General features: G+C 40.6%; 1 protein-coding gene across 2 annotated transcripts in view; it reads left to right on the top strand.

Annotated features, from left to right (window-relative positions):
* ELF1 (E74-like factor 1 (ets domain transcription factor)) overlaps nucleotides 1-19893 on the top strand; it is a 40618-nt gene that overhangs the window by 15597 nt on the left and 5128 nt on the right. Inside the window, exons 3-7 of one of the 2 annotated variants that reach the window (XM_010293906.1) lie at nucleotides 1064-1171; nucleotides 1863-1958; nucleotides 6268-6351; nucleotides 9384-9576; nucleotides 10689-11156. In XM_010293906.1, the coding sequence (XP_010292208.1) occupies nucleotides 1064-1171; nucleotides 1863-1958; nucleotides 6268-6351; nucleotides 9384-9576; nucleotides 10689-11156 (949 nt within the window). Of the gene's footprint in view, nucleotides 1-1063; nucleotides 1194-1812; nucleotides 1959-6267; nucleotides 6352-9383; nucleotides 9577-10688; nucleotides 11157-19893 lie in introns of both variants that reach the window. The other variant, XM_010293905.1, reaches the window with a different exon arrangement.

The following is a 19893-nucleotide window of genomic DNA, read 5'->3' as shown; positions in this document are numbered from 1 at the left end:
GTCCCAGGGAGGGGAATACTAATGCAGCCATCTGTACTGCCTTGATAGATACAAGTGAATTCCCCAACGTAGCTTCACGTTTGTGTCAAAGTGTAAGGAAGCCTGGCTGGTGCATTTCCATCCAACAAAAAGTAATTTCTAAAAGAACGTGTTAAACAGTTCTAAAGGTTTACGGTACAAGGTACGGGAACTAACATCTAACTTATTTGTCATGCTACAATTATTTTGAAAAAAGTCCTCTGTAAAGTTACTCCAGTCAAACCAATATTATCTTCTTGGACAGCTGCTGTTTTGCAAAATGATATTTTACTGGATTTTTGTGTGTGTATATAGCTTCAGATGACCTCAGTTATAAATGAATGCCCAAGAGCTTTGGATTTGTCTAATGACCACCCTCATGAGATTGATGAGGGATTCTGTATAGTCCAAATTTTTTAAGTCTGCCAGCCGTCTGTATTGCTTTTTGTGTTTTATGTTTGCTTTCCAATGTGTTCGTGGAGCCTGTACTGTTACCCCTACCTGTAATCCTCATGGATTTGGGTGGTTTAGGATGAAGTTACACCTTTAGATCATATGCACTCTGTAGAAGTTGTGGAATATTTTCTTGTCTGTCCTCCAGGCTAAATGACAGGATAATTTTGGTGAGCATCTCTTTAATTATGGAATTAATTTCCTTTAGACCACCATAAGAATAAATTAGCTATATTAGGTTTTTTTAAAGATACTATCTGGAATATTGTGGTAGTAATATTTCTTAGAGTTCATGGGTGTTGTGTTTTATTACCTGTGCTTGATCAGCAAAGAGAAGGGTTAGAAAGATGAGGCAGAAACAAAGGGTTTGTGTTGTTTTTGTGGTTTTTGCTAATACATGCAATCTGAAAAAAGTAGTGTATTAAACAAAGGAAGTAATTGCAGTGTGCATTTTCACCCCAGCTAACCTGTTACTACTCATCCAGTAGAAGACTGTTTAACACTTTTTATTCCAGAAATGAAATAGGAATAAATATCATGTTAAGCTTTAAGTCCAGTTTGTAGCTTAAGAATTAATTTTTCTCTCTTTTAGTTGAAGCATCTTGTCATAATGGAGATGAAACAATGGAAACAATCGAGGCTGCTGAAGCACTTCTCAATATGGACTCCCCTGGTCCTATGTTAGATGAAAAAAGAATAAGTAAGTCTTTTTATGAAAGCAAATCCCATCTGTATTTGCCTTGTTTATTTATGAAAGAAGGAGGGATTCAATGCAACATCGTTGCATGGAATTGGTAAGATTATTTGGCTTCCAGGTAAACTTTACGTACATAGTTTGGATATCAGAAATCCAGTGTTTCATGCAATGAAGGATTTCATTGCCGTCCCAGAGTTGAACAGGTAAAGGAAGAATAAAAAATTACAGAGGGAAAGTGTGGATGAAGTCAGGTGGTTTAGTTTGTAGTGGTTTTTTTGGCTGATAGAGGATTAGTCTGTTTATGTGGCCAAGATAAAAGAACATACGCTTACGTTTGCAGACTGCCTTAAATATGAATAAAAATGTGTGATCATCAAATAATTGTGCTTTTTGGGGGAGTGGGTTACATTATTAAATTGTTCTATTTTAATAGTGCTTCTGCTTGTATGAAATGTTGTCAGCACATATATTCCATTATGAACAAGCCTTCTCTCCCATGAAGACCTTAAGTGTCATAGTTTTACTTTTATTCTATGTTTTAAATTTTTTGGGGGCGGGGTGGGGGGAAGCTTTTAAAAGACCTTGTAACTGTGTGAAAATATTCCTGTTGTCCCTTTCCCTTAAGCAACTATGTTTGGTGCAACTGAAGATGATGATATGGTGGCTCCTATTACACACGTGTCCGTCACTCTTGATGGAATCCCGGAGGTGCTGGAAGTTCACCAAGCCCCAGACCCTTACGCTGAATCACCAGAGACTCCAGAATTTGAACAACCAAAGAAGAAAAAAGGTAAGATGCTACTGGAGAAGAGCAGCATGGAGTAGGAGAGCAGTCTGGAACCATTCTGGGTGTCAGGTCAAAATAACTGAGTGGGCTCAGCTAGAAATAAGAGAGAAAGTGTTTTCTTACTGGGTAGTGTGAGCACAGATACTGGTGCTTAGATACTAATGATGTTGGAGAGGTAGCAATGATGGCTTATCCCACATGAAACATGAATCTCTGCTCGTTCCTATTTAGTTTCTTCCGCAGAGCAGAATTGCAATACAAGCTATACAGCTTTTGTTACTGTGAATCCTGAAGTACTTTAGTTAGCTCTTACTTAGCTTCAGCTAAAGATACTTGATCTGTTCAGAATATGGGATGAGAATGCAGAGGGTTTTTTAACTTTTCTCGAATGTGAATGGTTTAATTTTTTTTTTTTAAATAACTTCATGCTATAGTAAGCATTAGTCCTATTTGCAGTAGATAACATTTACACAGTATGCACTGAGTGATGTTCCACTGGAGTCGGTGCTGTGCCAAAGAGTAATGAAGTGGTGTTAGTCCTTCTGCTCCTATTTTCCCATCCTGCCTCTGTGTGGACCCCATCAGAGCTCTTGAAGCTGATGTGTACAGTGGAAAAGATACATGCAGTACAAGCAGATGGAAGGTGCTGTTGCAAGAAATTAAAAAAAAAAAAAGAAAAATAAACCAAGAGATTTATGTTTCTGGAAATAATCCTAGGGTTGAGTCAGAGCATTAGGGCTTTGACAGGTTCCCCTGTGGAATAAAAGCCTTCCGGAACAGGGCTCCTGCTACCCAGCCATTGAATGAGAGTCCATTTTTGCTGCTACTTTTGCTGCTGCTTCCAAATGTTGGGAGTTGTTATTTGTGAGAGACAGCATATCAGTCTGTGGAGATCTGGGGGAAGCCTCCTGAGCCCTGAGTGTGTCACAGGGTCTCGTGGGGTTGGGTGTGGGTCAGGAAGTCTCCAATTCCCGTAAGAAAGCTGAACTGAAACTGCTGTGGAGGAGAGCTTTACCAGCAGCTGCCCTGAGAGTGCTGCTGGGGAAACTACCGTGCTGTGCACACTACTGTGAGATAACCAACTGTAAGAGGATTTTAAACTGGAGGTTTTTTTTGGTTGTGTAGGGGTTTTTTGTTTGTCTTTTTTTTTTTGTTCTGTTCTTTTCTTTCTTCTTCTTTTTAATGTTGGCTGCTATGTGGGTCAAAACAAGGAGCCGCTGTCGGCCAGACATTTAACCTCTTTTATGTAGTGCTTCTACTTACTCCCACTCCTTCCTCCTCCCTAGCTGTAGGTTTGAAAACCAGTTGCTTCACAGCAAATGTGTGTTTAGTTCTGACAGTTAATATGGGATAGAAAAAAACACCAGAAAAGAAGCATCATCTTAGTGTTCCATTAACTACTAGTTTTCAGTAAAGTTGAGGCTTCATGAGGTAGATGCTATGGTTGTAGTTCACTTTAGGATGATGTGCAGTGTGCGGGTGGGGTTCTTTTGCTTTGTGGGTTTTTTTTTAAAGTGCAATTGTTTCCCTTCCTTTGGTCAGTTTTGTGGCATGGCAAAGGACTCTGGTCATTCTGCCCTATCCATACCACTCATGATTTAATAAATTTCTAGCCTATATAACCCATCGGCTAAACTTACAGGGTCGCATCGTGCAGAGCATTGACAGCTAACTGAGCCAGAATGGCACTGCCAAGTAGAGCTCCTCCAAGAAAATGTTCTTCAGAAGTGATGGGGTGACTTCACTTCCTTTCCTCGTGGGCCTTATAGCTGTGGTGGGAAAGTTGTATCGTCCAAATGTTCAACTCCAAACCCATGTTCAGCATGATGTTTGTACTCATGAATGTCTGAGCACTGACATTCCGAGCTACGGGTCAGAAAGACAGGAAAAACAAAGGGATGTCAGAGGAAGAAACCTGGAAATTTGCTATCCTAATACCTTCAGTCATGTTTTTGCTATGGGAGGTATCTGGCAGTAGGTGGTCACAGAAGTTATGTAACGCATTGTATTTTAGATATATGCATTATATCTTTTTAAACAAAATAAACTGAAAACAGTGCAAGAAAATGTATTGAACTTTTTTTGGTGTGGTATAAAATATTTAATCAGGATGAGCATCTCACTTTCTACATACCATATTAATTTGTAGCATGAATATCTAACCTGAAGTGTTTTTGCAACCATGGAAATAGGAAAGTGGAAATAGCAATTATAAATTCAATTAGCTATGCAAAGTTAGGGTAGCCCCACATAAGACTTAGCTCTTGCACATTCTTCATCCTTCCTCTTTATAAAATTCTCTCCTAAAAAGGAGTTTAGTGATGTACTCTGAAAGGTAACAAACTCATGCTCTATTGAGCCAAAGGAGGAAGTGTGCTAATGCTTGACGTGCTTTCAGAAATACCTTCTTTTAAACAAAGGAAGCATATCTTGTGTGTCTCTAAACTGTGTTTTTGATGGTATCAGTCAGTGCATGGAGATTATAGCTCACAGTGTAGTCTAAAACCATCATCTTAAGTATCTCTAGCCCAGATACAGAGCAGTAACGTCAGTACCTTTCTGTAAACGAGTTTCACATTTTTCACTGATTTCTAATTTTGAGTGGGTTTCTGGTATTGTCCAAACAGGATGTCCCACAGTAGTCTAGGCTGAGGTAAGAAAGCCTAGAATTGCTGTAGCTGTAGCAGTAGTATTCATATTTAGTATCTTAGGTTATCCCTGTTCAGAAGTGCATAAATTACATGTGATCGGTACTTATGTTACCTGAAGTTGACTAGCAGTAGTTCAGTCATGACCTAATTGAGCCCTTATCCACTTCATTTTCTTTTAAGACCTGATCTCATTTGGACACAAGGTAATTAATTGCATCAAAGTAATACCCCCCCACTCCTTAATGGCATACATTTACACCTGTACAAGAGGGGAAATGAGGTGAGCACCCAGCAGAGTCTTCCCATGACACAACTCTGAGGGGAAAAAAGCACTTAGCCAAAGTTACCCTGAGGGACTTCTTGTGCAGTAGAAGCTGATCTATAGAAGAGTGACTTCATCTAGACATGTTAGGGGAAACAGACATTTCTGCAACAAAGCTGCTGAAAACATACTCTAGTAGTTCTTTATCTAGTTTCCTCACTGTAGCGCTCTCAAGTAGCTATCCCTCCTCACCCATGCCCTGTCAAAAAAAAGCAAGAGAAAGAAAAAGGTGCAAAGGTGGACTTAGCAAGACTGCTAATGTCAAAAGGCAAGTGCTTAAGTTTTTCTTTAGATCTTTAATTATGACAATATGTTATATGGACTAGAAACATGTTTCTCTGAGTCCTCTGTCTGCTTGATCTATTTTGCCTCTCAAAAGAGCAAAGGTAGTACGTGAATAATTCAGGTATTTTCAGTGTCCTAAGGGGACACTGCAAAACCTGATAAGAGAAATTTTTATTTTGTAAGAAAGTTCTGAAGGTTTCTGATTAATTACATTACGTGTAAAAGCTGACATTGCAGGGAATGAGAACTACTGAAGGAATAGGTTTGAGGTTTTATACTGAAAAGTACTTTGGCATGACTTACATTTTTTTACTCCACTTACGTTTAGGTAGTTGATTTTTCAACATTTTCAAAGCAATGCTCTTCATTCTTGTCATCAGTTGTAACTAACTTGTTCCTTTCAGTCTTCCTCACCAGATTGAGCCACCGTGCTTATGACTTTAAAAACTGGTGTTTTTCAGAGTCTGTTACTGGTTCTGCTGGTCTTAAGCAAACAAGTGACTTTCCTTTACCTGTAGCCACTGTTGAGAAAGGTGTAAAAGAGAATTGGACTGAAAAATGTTTTCTTCACATGATAGTATAGTATGCTGCTGTCAGTGGAGCCTTCCAGTCTATTAAACAAACAAACAAACAATCTTGTTTTATCCCTAAATTCCATTTTGGTGATGAATGAACAAGATAGTGCTCTGTATTTTAGCTAGCTTTTGCTGTTAAAACTCTTGCCCACAGTTAATAGCTTATTCTTCTCACCTCTTCGAAGTGCTCTTAAGAGTACATAAAAAGCCATAGAAAATTCCAAGGTACATGGACTTCGGAAAAGTGAGGATAATCTTTGTTAGAAGTACACTAAGAGCGTAGGGGGACCAGTCCTGCTGTAGAAATTGGAAAAGTTCAGCATCTCACTAGGTGTAAGTGCACCTTACTAGAAATCGAATCCTCTTTGCATTGGGGTGACAAATCTCTTCCCTTTTTAGGTCCTTGTTCTTCTTTATTTTGTTGTTTGTTTTTTTTTTTTTTCCTAAGCTGCAGTTGGCTTACTGGTGGTTTATTTCAGGGAAGAAGCCAAAACCATCTCGTCCCGAGTCCCCTACTACAACTCCAAACATATCTGTGAAAAAGAAAAACAAAGATGGAAAAGGTGAGTCAAAGAGTTGTCACTGAAGTTTTCATAAGAATATTGTTTCAGAGTGACCTGGAGACAGAAATGTCTGTGATGTAAAAATAAAATGTTCACTAGCTTTCTTGTGATGTAAAACCAGGTCTTATGCTCAGGGGTAGTTTACATCTTAAGGCAAGTAGAAAATCAGTGCGTGAGATTTCTTGGTGAAATACCCAGTTCCTAGGGAGGATAAAGTATTTGTCACTTCAGTTGCAAGGGTTCTTGGAAACTCTTCAACTCCCTGCAGAGGCTGCTGTGTTTTGAGTGAAGTCTTGGGGAGCGCTTTGCATTGTATTAGAGTTTCTTGGGCTGTGGTTATTTTGACAGATGATCTTTGAAAACGTTTTCCATCTCTGTGTGTCTAATTCTGCGTGAGGAGCTAATCAAGGCTGCCACTTGGCAGGAAGCACCAAGCCCTGAATTTTGAAGAAAGTTGTAACGCAGCTTGAAGACTTGGGCAGAAAATTTGGGGTTTTGCTACTTCTTTCATTCCTCTTGTGTTTAAAAAGAAGAAAGAAAATCAGTACCGCATAGCTGATACAAATCATTTCCTCCAGCCTGAACTCTTCTGTAGTGCCTGTCAGTTTTGTCAGCAGCTCGGTTGCTTTGCTGTTGGGTCCAGCGCGCACACTCAAATGGCAGCCTGGTGCCCCGGTCCCCACCAAGTTCTGCTGCGCTCAGCCAGAGCTGGAAATGAGCCTCCCCGGTGTCACCACAAGTGCCTGCACACACGCCTAGGGACTGATGTGCTCGCATGTGTGCAGTACTTGCCAGGAGAGGAGCCCAGCCAAACCTGGAAAGTGGTGACACAAGAATGTCAAACTCTCTTGAAATCAGAAGAATCACTACACTGAGAAATTAGTATGAGCGGGTTGTTTTTTTCTTTCGATGAGGGGTTTCCTGCAATAACAGGAAATAAAAACCTGTTTGCAAGCAGTAAATATTTAACAGGTTAATGCCAGCAATTTGGAGTATGCATTGTTGCTGCCTTTTTTTTTTAATTAAAACTTGATTTTTAAGTAAAAATGAAAGAAGAGTGTCAGAGGAACCTCCAAGTAGTGCTCAAATGAAGTAACAAAATACTAAAGCAGCTAGCCACAAAACTAGAAGGCAGAAGAGTCTAATGTTTCTGTCGATGGTAGCAAGGATACACCATATTTCACATTTGTCCATTGTTACAAAATTGCTAATTCAGAACGAATTAAAAAGGAGCGTGTTGCCTGAAACCACCGCCTGCTACGAAAAAAGCTACCACAGAAGTATTTGTTTAGCATTTTGAGGAACATAGAATTGAAGTAAAAGGGATATTAATATAAGCGGCCACGGCAGGGAACCAGCTAGAAAATCATGAGAGGTGCCTGTCTCTCAGTATCCACAGTGTTCCCCTAAGGGGAACATGTATGCTAAAATACCAAGCCCTCCATGTAATTTTTTGATGCGATGCATTGAGTGGACCGAGTTTTCTACATATTTCTTCTTCTGCTGTGACTCACAGGAGGTTAAAAATGCTGCCTGTGAGTAAAGCACACGTGGTTTTTGCAGACAGTCCTCTTCACAGTGATTTTCAGTGGCTAAGCAGTGGCAAATTTTCAGACTGCCTTGATGCAGCTGAGCATTTTCAGTCTAGACTACAACAAAAGCACCCTGGATTAGATGGTAAGTGGCTGGGAATGCTCTCACTCCTGGCTGACATTGTGTCTTGCCTAAGCAGTCTTAACCTTTGCCTTTCAGGGGTATCAGAAGGCAAACAGGCTGACAGTTTTATGTAAGCTGGGAGGCAGTTCTTGCAAAGGCAGTGTTTTTTTCTCTAGGGATGCTCACTTTTCAAGTTCCCACCTGCTGAAGGAGCTGCTAACATTTTGTACTGCCAGTGCTGATGACTTTGCTGGGTATTTGAAAAATATAGAGTAGTATGGGAGTTTTAATTTTTAAGACACCTCCTCTTATCGAAAAAAGTTCACACTGGTGGTTATTAAAGTTGAAAGAACTGCCAGGTTAAGCTGAAGCTAACAAAAGGGATCCTGTCACCTCCTGGTGGCCTGGGCATCATTTTTTGTGAAACTTAAGAAATCTGCACACACTGTCCTTGCTGTGTTTTTGCACAGATACTTGTGAGCGGTGATACTTTCATACAAGAAGTTTTTTCTTCCTTTCTCAGACTAACAACATACCACTAAAAAGCTTATGTGCAGTTTCCGGTGTCCAAAAGAACATCAGACTCCAAAAGCCTTAAAAAGGCAGAAAAAAGGGTCTAATTATTTGTACAAGATTAGACTCCTTAAATGTGCTTTCATAAAAAAAGAATATGCAAATTTTATAGTAGTTTCACAATCAATTATTTTAATACTGTTTCTTTATATGTTGTAAACACCGAAGAAATGTGATGGATTTCCATATATAAGTGTTTGTGCCTGCTCATTTGTAAAACGAAATTTGAATGTTGTCTAACAGCAAGTGCTCAATGGTTTAAAAAAAAAAAAATCTTTTTCTGAACTTTATTCTTGAAGGTTTGCTTATCTCAGCATATGCTGCTAATTGCCCCATGTATATCTAGTAGTTAAAAATAAGGATTTTGTTTAGCCTTTTAAAGGATTATAACGCTCACCTCGATTCAGAAAAGTATTTAAGCAAGGGCTTAATTTCTAAGGAGGATGGACCTGAACGTGTTGCTTTTCGAGGGAAAGCAGTAGTGACTGCTTCTGTACCTGGGTTAGGCAGGAGGGAAGTATGCACATAGGTCACTAATACTGTCTCATGTTGGTGGTTGGAATGAGGTGACTGGTAGCTGACTCTGTAGGTTACAGACAGTGGCTAGGGTGTTTGGGCACCCAGATTATAATAACTAACAAGAATCCCTTCCCATCACTATTTCCTAGTCTTCATGATATATTATAGTGTATTTGTAAAGATACCAGCTTCTTAATTTTCAGATCATTTACACCATTAATAGAATATGGTCAACTAGTATGTTTTTCTTTTTTTTTCCATGTTCTGAAATACTTTTATTTTAGGAAATACAATTTATCTCTGGGAGTTCTTACTAGCATTGCTCCAGGACAAAGCTACGTGTCCGAAATATATCAAATGGACTCAAAGAGAGAAGGGCATTTTCAAACTGGTAGACTCCAAGGCTGTGTCCAGGTTGTGGGGAAAACACAAAAACAAACCTGACATGAATTATGAAACAATGGGTAGAGCTCTCAGGTATGTGCATTTTTAATAATAAACTGTTTTTGTTGCCTTAGTGTTTGCATGCATTAAATGCCTCACCTAATTTGTGTAACAACAGTAAAGAGTTAGTACTCTATCAGTTTGGGAAATGAAGTTATTTCAGCAAAATAAATGAGGTGGCTAAAAGTAACACTTACTAACTTCAACCCAAATCAGCAGCTCCGACATTTTCAGTGCTGCTGCAAAAACCGCATCTTCACAGTCAGCCACAGACAAAGTAAGAAACTGAAGGTTCCAAGTGGGGCAAGCCTTTTACTTAAAATTTCATTCTCCTTTCTCCAAAAAATCCTAAATTCAGGTGTATTAATGAAATTATTTCTACTTGTTGCAAATGATTCTGTTTCCAGTGGAAGATACACTTTTAGAATTCAGGTCTGGGTGCCCTTCTCTGCACTTGCATGCAGAGAAGGTTTTAAAACATCTTATCACATGCCTCTGCCTGTCAGGTTGGCATTTTTCTTATACGTAAAAGACTGTGCAAAGTAAGCAGACATCCACAAAGCTTTAGTCTTACCTGACTGATAATTGTCCGACTGAGCAGCTATGCATTTCTTTTCATTTCCCTTCACCCTTCACCTCAGTGTGCATAACTTCAAATTGTCATGTTCATTTATAAATATAACAGAAGTAGTGCTCTTCTCCTGTCCTGTTCCCTTTGCTTTGCTGTAGCTAAAATGTCTGCCTGTGCTTACTGGTGAATAAGCATGAATTCAGGTAACTGAAAGAACTGTATGAGTCAAGAGGAGAATTACAAGTTTCATGCAACTTTTTAAAGAGTATGAGTTCATAGCAGAGCTGCCAAGTCATGGAGTTCTCTTTCTCCTCAGAGTTATCTGAGGTTGAAATTAAAAGGTGACAAGAAATACCAGTAAAAGAAAGTTGTTTGAGGGGAAAAAATACCCTATTAAATTGGCTGCTCCATTATAATGAAGAAACTCGGCACTTAAAATATTAAACCTTAAGCTTCCACGTGTTACTGATGGTCTTACTTTCGGGGAGGTTTGTTGCCTTTTTTGTTTTGTTTTGTTTGGTTTGGTTTTTGGCAAAAAACACTGTGTAACTTGATGTGTGTACACTTTAAACAGATACTATTACCAAAGAGGAATACTGGCTAAAGTAGAAGGTCAGCGCCTAGTATATCAATTTAAAGAAATGCCAAAAGATCTCATCTATATAGATGATGAAGATGCGAGCCCTAGCACTGAATCATCGGATTCAACGCTGCTCTCAACTCCTGTGGCCAATAGAAACCAGTCGAGCAGATCTAGAGCGTCTGCAAACGCGGGAACAAAGGGAGGATCAGCCACAGCGCTAAAAACAGGAAACTCAAAGCCTGCTAAGCTGAAGGAGCACGTCGAAGCTGTACAGCAGCAGACACCTGGCTTGACTTCAGAAGTTTTGAGGACAATGCAATCTCCGCAGCCAGTACATCCCACTCAGCTTTTTCGGACAGTTCACGTAATGCAGCCATTGCAGTCCCTCACAGAAGGACATGCAGCTGTAACCAGTAATGTTCCAGATGAAACGTTAAATCCCTCGGTTCAGAATATAAGGTAAGACTATGTAGAGAAAATAAATGTATGAATAATAATAAACTCCCTGGATGATGGCTAGATAGACTAGATTCTTTGTTGTGCTTCAAAAAAAAAAAAAAATGCTCGTCTCCCAGTTCAGTTGAAGTGAAATGGCATCTTTGTGGCTGATCCTAGGAAATGGGAATTACTGCAACATACTGCGAAGTTTAGTTTACACTCATAAATGCTCTGCCTTTGTGTGGAGGAAAATGCATCTTTCCTGCTATATTAGGCCTGATGCAAATGCTTTAGGGAGGAAAAATACACAACTTCTCTTTAAGATTGGTGTCATCAGTTCTATCCCACAGCAGAGGCAGCATTTTCATGGCTCTGATTTTTCACTTACTGTTTGGGGTCTTTGCTTTTGAATTATACATGGTGTGTCTACATGATCCCTTCAAAAAGATTTTCTATCTTGCTGCTTAATTTTTCTTCTTAAGAATTTTTTGTCATCTCTTTCATCTTTTGTATTGTCTCCAGTTACAACAGGGGGAAAGCTCCGTGTTATCTATGCTAGCATTTTGCTGCAGTTACAAGAGCATGTTCTTTTGATTTTTAGAAAACAATTAACAGAATAATCTCATGGGAGTTGTGTATCTGCAGACTGTTTTGGGAGACATTTACACTTCCACGCTTAATTTGTAAGTCAACTGGCTAACGCTACACAGCATTTAAGCATCGTGACTCCTTTGCCACCTATCTGTTAGTAGCAGCATCCTAATTGAAGAGGCTTTAAAGACAATCACTTAAGCCTGGTTTTACCCTTGCCTGAGGCATCCCCTGATAGAGCTTTCCAATCTCCACTGACTACAAAAGACCTAAAACAAATAAATGTTCTTTTAATCTAGGCCCTTCACAGGAATGTCAGAGTTGTATATGGTGATTCTGGACCTTAAAGCTGTTTAAGGTTTAAAACTTTATATAGTTAGGATATAGTTCAGGAGCTGCACATTCTTAATGAGTTATGGAGATCACTTTTTTTGGAGACTTGCTGTGTTAACACCACCGTTACAACGGCTAGCATTTTGTGCTGCAAAATGGCAGTAAAGCTATTTCCTGCTCCCTTCCTCTAGTCTTTCCTTTGAAAATTACATCCAGAGCCACCAAATAGATTGGGAGTGGTACTGACTATCTGGGGTTAACCATGCAGTTTTGTCAGAGAGAAGTAATGAGACCAAATAATGTCTTTGTTTCCAAAGAGTAAGTTTTTCTCTTCTCATTTCTGCTACTAGAGGGATGTTGTAAAAGCTAGTCAGTTATTAAAATTCCACTTACATGAAAGGAAAATCCAGAATAACAATAACAGCTACGTTTTTCAGAAGAACTGAAAGAAGAACTGAAACTCTTTTTACATCAGGCTCCAGTGACTGATATAATAGAATCAATAAGAAATGCTTTAAGAGATAACCAAGTAGTTGAGGAAGCTGAAGATTTATATATAGGAAATGACAAACCAAGACTGCAGCTTCAGTCAAGAAAAAGATTGTATTATCTCATCTTTCCTTGGGGTAAAAAAAAAAAAAATCTTTAAAATTATCCCTGGACTTCCTGGTTGGAATCGTCTTTTTCTAAATTTTCTTAAAAATTATGAAATGTTTTCATTCACATTGCAACATGAAAAATTCACACTGAAAAGAGAAATTCACTGGTTAGTAAAGATTGCAAGGGAATAAATACATTGAACCGTGAAAGCAAAAATCCTTATCATAGTTACTGGTAGGTGCTGTAAAACAAACTGGAGAGTTACTATTTTTAAGTAGACAGTATCTGTTTTCATTTGTCTTTTAATCCTAAAGTGCATGATTTGAAATCAAACTGTTTTACTTCTTGTTCTAACCAACTAGAATTAGTTCAGGATGTACATAGGGGAGGGAAAGGTTGTATTTGATCAGACGCTTATGTGAAAGTTATTGCCTAATTATGAAGAATTCTACAAAATTAAAAAAAAAAAAAAAAAGAAAAAGTAACCAGGTTTGGAATTTATTTAGAAAATCAATACAAATCTTCATCAGGGTGATGTGTCTTCAGAGTTTTTAAAGGTTAGGAATGAAGTTACTCGGTACAGTACAATCCTATGATTTCAGGGTTGATGAAGGATTTAATTACTTACAAGCTGTAAAAAGTGGCAATATAGTGAAAGGAAATGAGTACAGACACAACTGAAGCTACACAGTACCATTTAAGTCAGTAGAATGATGCTATTAAACATTAATGGGGAAGAGTTCAGCAATTCACAGAGTTAAATAGCTCTAGGCTAGACCTACACTAGATTATACATCAAAACCAGTATCAGTAGTACAGATGATATAAAAAACAATAACAACGAACAGAAGTATTGGTAAGACCTAGTAAGGCAGGCAGGCAAGAAATCCAGTCTAACGTTTGGAAACCTGCATAGTGATATGATGACATCCAGTTACTGCATTACGGTATTTCAGAATTGGACCTTGGGCAATAAGCTAAGGAGCAAAAAGTAGTAGAGATGATACATGTGTGAAGTTCAAATGAAGTAAAAGCTTTAAAGCCTTAGAGTTCTGTATTGCATTGGTTCTAATCACATATTTGTAACTTAAAACATGATTCCACAAAGTCTTCAATTGCACTTTTCTTAGCCAAGCTGACAAACGGTCTCAGATGAAGCGGGGGGAAGACCCACTGGATCTTTTCCATTCAGTACGTAATTACTGAATGGTATAGAAGTATTGCTAATTAAGAAAGAATGTACTAAGGTGTCTGAGCAGTTAGAGTAAAAATAAAAACAACAGCCTAGATTTTTTTGGGTGTACTTTTTATCAGGATGGGCCAAGCTACAAACCAAGGTGCTGATGAGTCCTGTGCAGTAGTTGCTGCCCATTCCAAGTTCTAAAAATACAATTTATGACAGATACATTTCTGTTGAGTTTCAAGATGCAGACTTGAAATAGTTTGAGGTAGAAGGACACACTGAACATTTTTTGGGGCATATGTTTTAGGTCTTGTTTTATAATAAGGCTAAAACAAAGGAACTGTATTTTGGGTGGGTTTGTTCAAGCAGATGTAAATCTGTAGCAGTTGAACGTGTTTGTGTACCCATTCTGAATTACTGCAGTGAGGCGTCCATAAGGGATGAAATGAATGGTCTATGTGATTTGAAAATGTACAGCACGTACGATTGCCATTATAGAGTAAGAGCTGACAAACCTTCTGATGTATGCACACTCTTGGGTTGCGGTTGGAGTCACTTTATAGTAGTTTTATAAGGAAGCATGAGGACAAATAGCAACATTGGTTGCCAGTTGCTGTTCAGAGGTTGGGGCATGTAGATAGTCATGGTCATTTTGGAGAAAGGGCAGCCAGTGTTTGGGAATGATCCTCAGAAGTTTTTCTGCTGCGTACTGGTTAGTGGTGGGGCTCTGCCTTCAGTTGTGAACATCTTGGACCCATATAATTTGTCTTAAGCAATGTAGCTTCTGAAGTTTTATTCATATAAATGTTCTTCCTGCTGCAGCAATTTGCTTCTGTTGTGTTGTGAGAAGAAAAAAAATTATGTGATCAACCACATACTATGGAGAAAATATGGAGGATTTTTGAGGTCAAAACAATTGGCTTCTTAACGCTTAACCATATCCTTCAGGGAAAAAGTCTGAACGTGCATCTTCTCTGCTGAGGAGCTTGGTAAAAGAATCATATTTGAAGAATGTGGTGAAGGGCTCATGTCACCATCCCTCCCCTGCACCAGGTGGCATTGCCTGGTAAAGTCAATTCCCAGAGCGTCGCTGGGAGAGTGAGGCAGCCGTTCCCCAGGGCCTTTCTTTGTTTCTCAAACAGGCGGTGAAAATCAGGGGTTGGTTCTTTGCAGGTGACAGGCAGTGGCTTCATTTATAGCTGCACAAAGCTTATATAGAGTTTTGTGTACTTTGGGAGGAAGGTAAACGGAAAAGTCTTGTCTTTTGGATGGCATTTGAGGGGCTTTTTATGCAAGTTTTGGTGCTGCTGTAATGCAGGAGACAAGAGGTGGCCAAGGGAATACGGCTCTTCTTCAGCACTAGTGCTTAAACAAAAAGCCTGGGATATGGTGCTAACCCGGGCTTGGGAAGCGGGACAGGAGCAGGGTCAGGTCATGCAAATGGGGTTTTGCTGACCAGGGAAGACATCCAGTATCCCCAGCGGGAATATTTGGAATTGCAAACTCACTGCTGTTCCGCAGGTCTAACCACGCTGCTTGGGTGGATGACTGCAGTCTCCAGTCATGTAACTGGGAGCTGAATTTGGCACCACGTTTCCAGTGATAAAAATAAAAATGTCTCTCTGGATAAGCAGTTTATTTCTCACTTTTTCCAATAAGCCAGCTTTTTTAAGGAAGAAAAGAAAAAAAAAAGCCTCTTTGAATTTAGTGCTTATAAAACTGTTTAAACCAGAGCAACTGACACAGGTTATAACCAGAATATCTGGTTTATTGGAGTAATTGTGTTTTAACTCGGAATTCGGAGGCACTGAAGTAGGCCTAGGATTCAGCTCCATGTTCATCGGGTCATTCTGAGCATAAAGAGCATCTCTTCTGTTGCTCCAGAAAGTGTACATCTCCTGTAAGGCCAGGGGCTTAGCTTGTCATGGGTAGTCTAGGACATCGTACAGGGCTCTAAGGTGCCTGCGTTTGGGCAATTAAATTGCTCCCTTGAATGATGAGGGCTGCAGATAGAGACATGCATTTCCATCTACCTTTAATCTAGAGTAGTAGTGATTTAACATGGAGTGTCTTGTGGATGGACTGAAAAGAGGTTCTCATTACTAACAACTCAAAGAAAATCATATTGTGAATAATTTAAAATTGTGTCTCTCTCTTATTGGCTGTATGGGACCCAGCTGAATCTTCTAACTGGCAACTCTGTATACCAGGAAGTTGCAATTAGCTGACTGCTGACAGATCCTGAGCAATGCTTTAGCAGACTTCAGGTTCTAAACACCTATCAAAATTCAGTTTATTGTTTCTTTTCTGTATTTTCAAGTTGTCACTGTGATAGCTTGGACAGAGCATGTTAGAAGACCAGTATCCTGACTCTGTTCTGTAGCTGAGGGAGAAGGTAATACAGGCCACAGAGGACCAGTGGCATATGCTCTTTGTGTTCAGTTCTGAACTGGAGAAGCGCTACATGATGAATCAGCCACAGCTTTCATCTTGACCTTCTTGCAACCTTTGGGGTAGAAAACATTGCAGTAATTCCTCCTGAAGGTGACGCAAGCATGGACGACAATGGCAAGATCCTCATTCAAGAGGAGAAGGAAGTAGCTGAAGGTGAATCGTGTTTTTTCTGGGCATGAGCATTCTGTGTAAGAACAGTGATGAAGCCAACGATGTGCCACACAGTGGATTGTCCCAATAAGTAGGGGGAATTACCTTTGAAAGTCATGTCTACCCCAAGCAAACACATATGCTTTCTGCTATTGTTCTATAATCTGTTTCTGTGTCCAGGCTATGATGTATTGGTGGTCTGACTGCAGCTATGCTGATGCTGAAAAATAGACAGATTTGTCTAGCATTGAGTTTATCAACTCTGAAAATGTGATTACAGCTGCCATTTCAAATGAAGTGTCTTCATCTTGTGCCATGTATAGACGCTAGCTTGTGTAAGTTGTGCAGGGAATGTCACCGTTATGTTCTGTAATCATACTTTACACCCTATGTATGTTGGTTTAGCTTGAGCTTGCGTAACCACACAGACAGAGTGAGGCAATCTGCCGCTGTCCTACTGAGATTTTGCATTCACCATCTCATTTCCCTGAATAATAATGAGATTCAAATCTGCACAATGTCATCTAATGTTGTAGCCTATCACGCCTCTGCCGTTCCTATAGATATGCTGAATAAAACAAGGCCAACAGTGTCCTGGCCTGTATCAGAAAGAGTGCGGCCAGCAGGAGTAGGGAAGTGATTGTACCCCTGTACTTGGCACTGGTGAGGCCACACCTCAAATCCTGTGTTCAGTTTTGGGCCTCTCACTACAAGATGGGCATTGAGGTGCTCGGGCGTGTCCAAAGAAGGGCAATGGAGATGGTGAGGGGTCTGGAGCACAAGTCTTATGAGGAGCGGCTGAGGGAACTGGAGTTGTTCAGTCTGGAGAAGAGGATTGCAGAGTTGAACTCTGTTATCTCTTAAGTGAAGGCTTGGTTGCATCTCAGGTTTGAGGATGGTGAGGAAAATGCCATTCGTGAGGGAGGTGTTGGTCAGAAATAGGCTGATATGATCTCAGTGGGCTTCTACAAGAAACTCTCATTTAGCTTACAACAGGCTGTGTTTTTCAGAACGTATTTGCAATAGTGGTAGTGGTCAATGGCTCAATGTTCAGGTGTAGATCGGTGATGAGTAGTGTTCCCCCAGGGGTCCATACTGGGACCACCACTCTTTAATATCTTCATCAATGACATAGTGGGATCACATGCATGCTGAGCAAGTTTGCAGACGACACCAAGCTGACTGGTGCAGCTGACGTGCCTGGGGGATGGGATGCCATCCAGGGGGACCTGGACAAGCTTGAGTAGTGTGCCTGTGTGAATCTCATGAGGTTCAACAAGACCAAGTGCAGGGTCCTGCCCCTGGGTTGGGGCAACCCCCGGTATTGGTACAGGCTAGGGGATGAAGGGATCGAGAGCAGCCCTGGTGAGAAGGACTTGGGGGTACTGGTGGATGAAAAGCTGGACCTGAGCTGCCAATGTATACTCACAGCCCAGAAAGCCAACCATATCCTGGGCTGCATCCGAAGAAGTGTGGCCAGCAGGTCAAGGGAGGTGATTCTGCCCCTCTACTCTGCTGAGACCCCACCTGGAGTCGTGCATGCAGCTATGGAGCCCTCAGCACAGGAAAGACATGGACCTGTTGGAGCGGGTGCAGAGGAGGGCCACCCAAATGCTCAGAGGGGTGGAACATCTCTCCTCTGAGGAAAGGCTGAGAGAGTTGGGGTTGTTCAGCCTGGAGAAGGCAAGGCTCCGGGGAGACCTTCTTGCAGCCTTTCAGTACTTAAAAGGGGCTTATAAGAAAGATGGGGACAGACTTTTTGTCAGGGTCTGTTGTGATAGGACAAGGTGTAATGGTTTTAAACTAAAGAAGCGTAGAGTAAGATTAGATAGCAGGAGGAAATTTTTCCCAATGAGGGTGGTGAAACACTGGCACAGGTTGCCCAGAGAGATGGTAGATGCCCCATCCCTGGCAACATTCAAGGTCAGGCTGGATAGGGCTCTGAGCAACCTGGTCTAGATGTCCCTGCCCATGGCAGGGGGGTTGGACTATAGATGACCTTTAAAGGTCCCTCCCAACCCAGACTCTTCTGTGATAGGGACAATTTCTATGACAACAAAGACTTTGGTTATAACCAGACATTTTATTTTCCTGCAGCTGAGAAGACCTTTTTCTTAAGCCCATTTCTGATCTAATTTCTGTGGTAGGTAGGAAGAAGGCTGCTTACAGCAGAAGGGACTTCAGAGTCATCTAGATAAATCAATTTTGTTTCTGTGCAATGAGAAGCTACCCACAGCAGCTCTCTCTCACATGTCGGTTGAAGGAGGTGGTGTTTCTGCAGGTCTCTGTTAGTAGCAAAGTTTCTGAGTTTTAGTTCAGCTGAGCTTGCAGTTTTGACATATTCTGGAAAGAAGGCTGTAAGACTGCGTGGGTCAGTAAAAAGGACACCAGACTTGAGAGTTGTCTTCTGTCTCTGTCCTCATGACGTAAGAGATTATCTTGTCCAGGCAAAGCGATAGACAAGAACAGGCAAGTTCTGCCCTCCCTTTGGAGGAGGCTGTGTTCAGACTTGGCATGGAGGCATGAAATGTGTTTCTACCTCTCGTGGACTTCCCCCCCCCCCCCGCCCCGACTGCTTAGCACCGCCTGTCTGCGTGGCTTGTGCTGTAAAAAGGCCCGTGGCTATGACGGCGATACACTGGGGTGAAGTATTGGCAAGGCTGTTGATGACTCTGAGGACCATGTACAGGAGTGCAGCTGTGGAGCAGTTTGCAGCGACAGTAGAGCTCCTTCCTTAGTTGCATTTGTCTGACACTTCCTATAGTCACTCGAAAGAGACTGCCTTTCAACGCGGGCATCTGAAGTGGTTTGAACAAGCACATCCCACCTCTGCACCTCCCTCACTCTCCCGAGCTTGACTGAGTTGTTTGCAACCAGTTAGTTGAAGAAATGGGGAAAGTCCCTGGAAATTTGCCTGTTTATCTCAAGGACATAATTTCCCCTATAGCTGTAGGTTGAACAATGTGTACGTTGGAGAGGGAATTCTCCTCTGTTGCCTCTCTGTGTGTATTTCTTAATACTGCCTTGTTTCATTTTCTTACTGTGCTATAAAATACTTTGCTTACCTTGGCTTGTAGCTTCAATATTTTTCTTGGTATTTTCTCCCTTTCTCCATTTCATAAATTTCACCTAAATTACCATGAATAAACTTGTTTTTCCTGCCTGTCACTTAGTGTTTTCTTTATCACTAGTTACCTCTTGATGAGCTAATATGATATTGCACAATTCTAGACTGTTAACAGTACCAATGAACGAAGAAACAGATGATCTTTTTCTGCCAAGCTAAAATGACTTCAGAATTTTTGTCATTCTTTTCTCAGTTGTAACCAGACTGTTTTATGGCAGCATTTCCTTTTCATCACTGTTGCTCAATGTTCTTGTTCTTTTTGTAACCTGAGCAGAAACTTTTAAAGTAATCACCCAATAGATTTGTACTCTAGAGTAGAA

Source organism: Phaethon lepturus, unplaced genomic scaffold, assembly GCF_000687285.1.
Source record: "Phaethon lepturus isolate BGI_N335 unplaced genomic scaffold, ASM68728v1 scaffold7509, whole genome shotgun sequence".
Taxonomy (NCBI): Eukaryota; Metazoa; Chordata; class Aves; order Phaethontiformes; family Phaethontidae; genus Phaethon; species Phaethon lepturus.
This window is presented reverse-complemented; position numbering and strand designations above follow the sequence as displayed.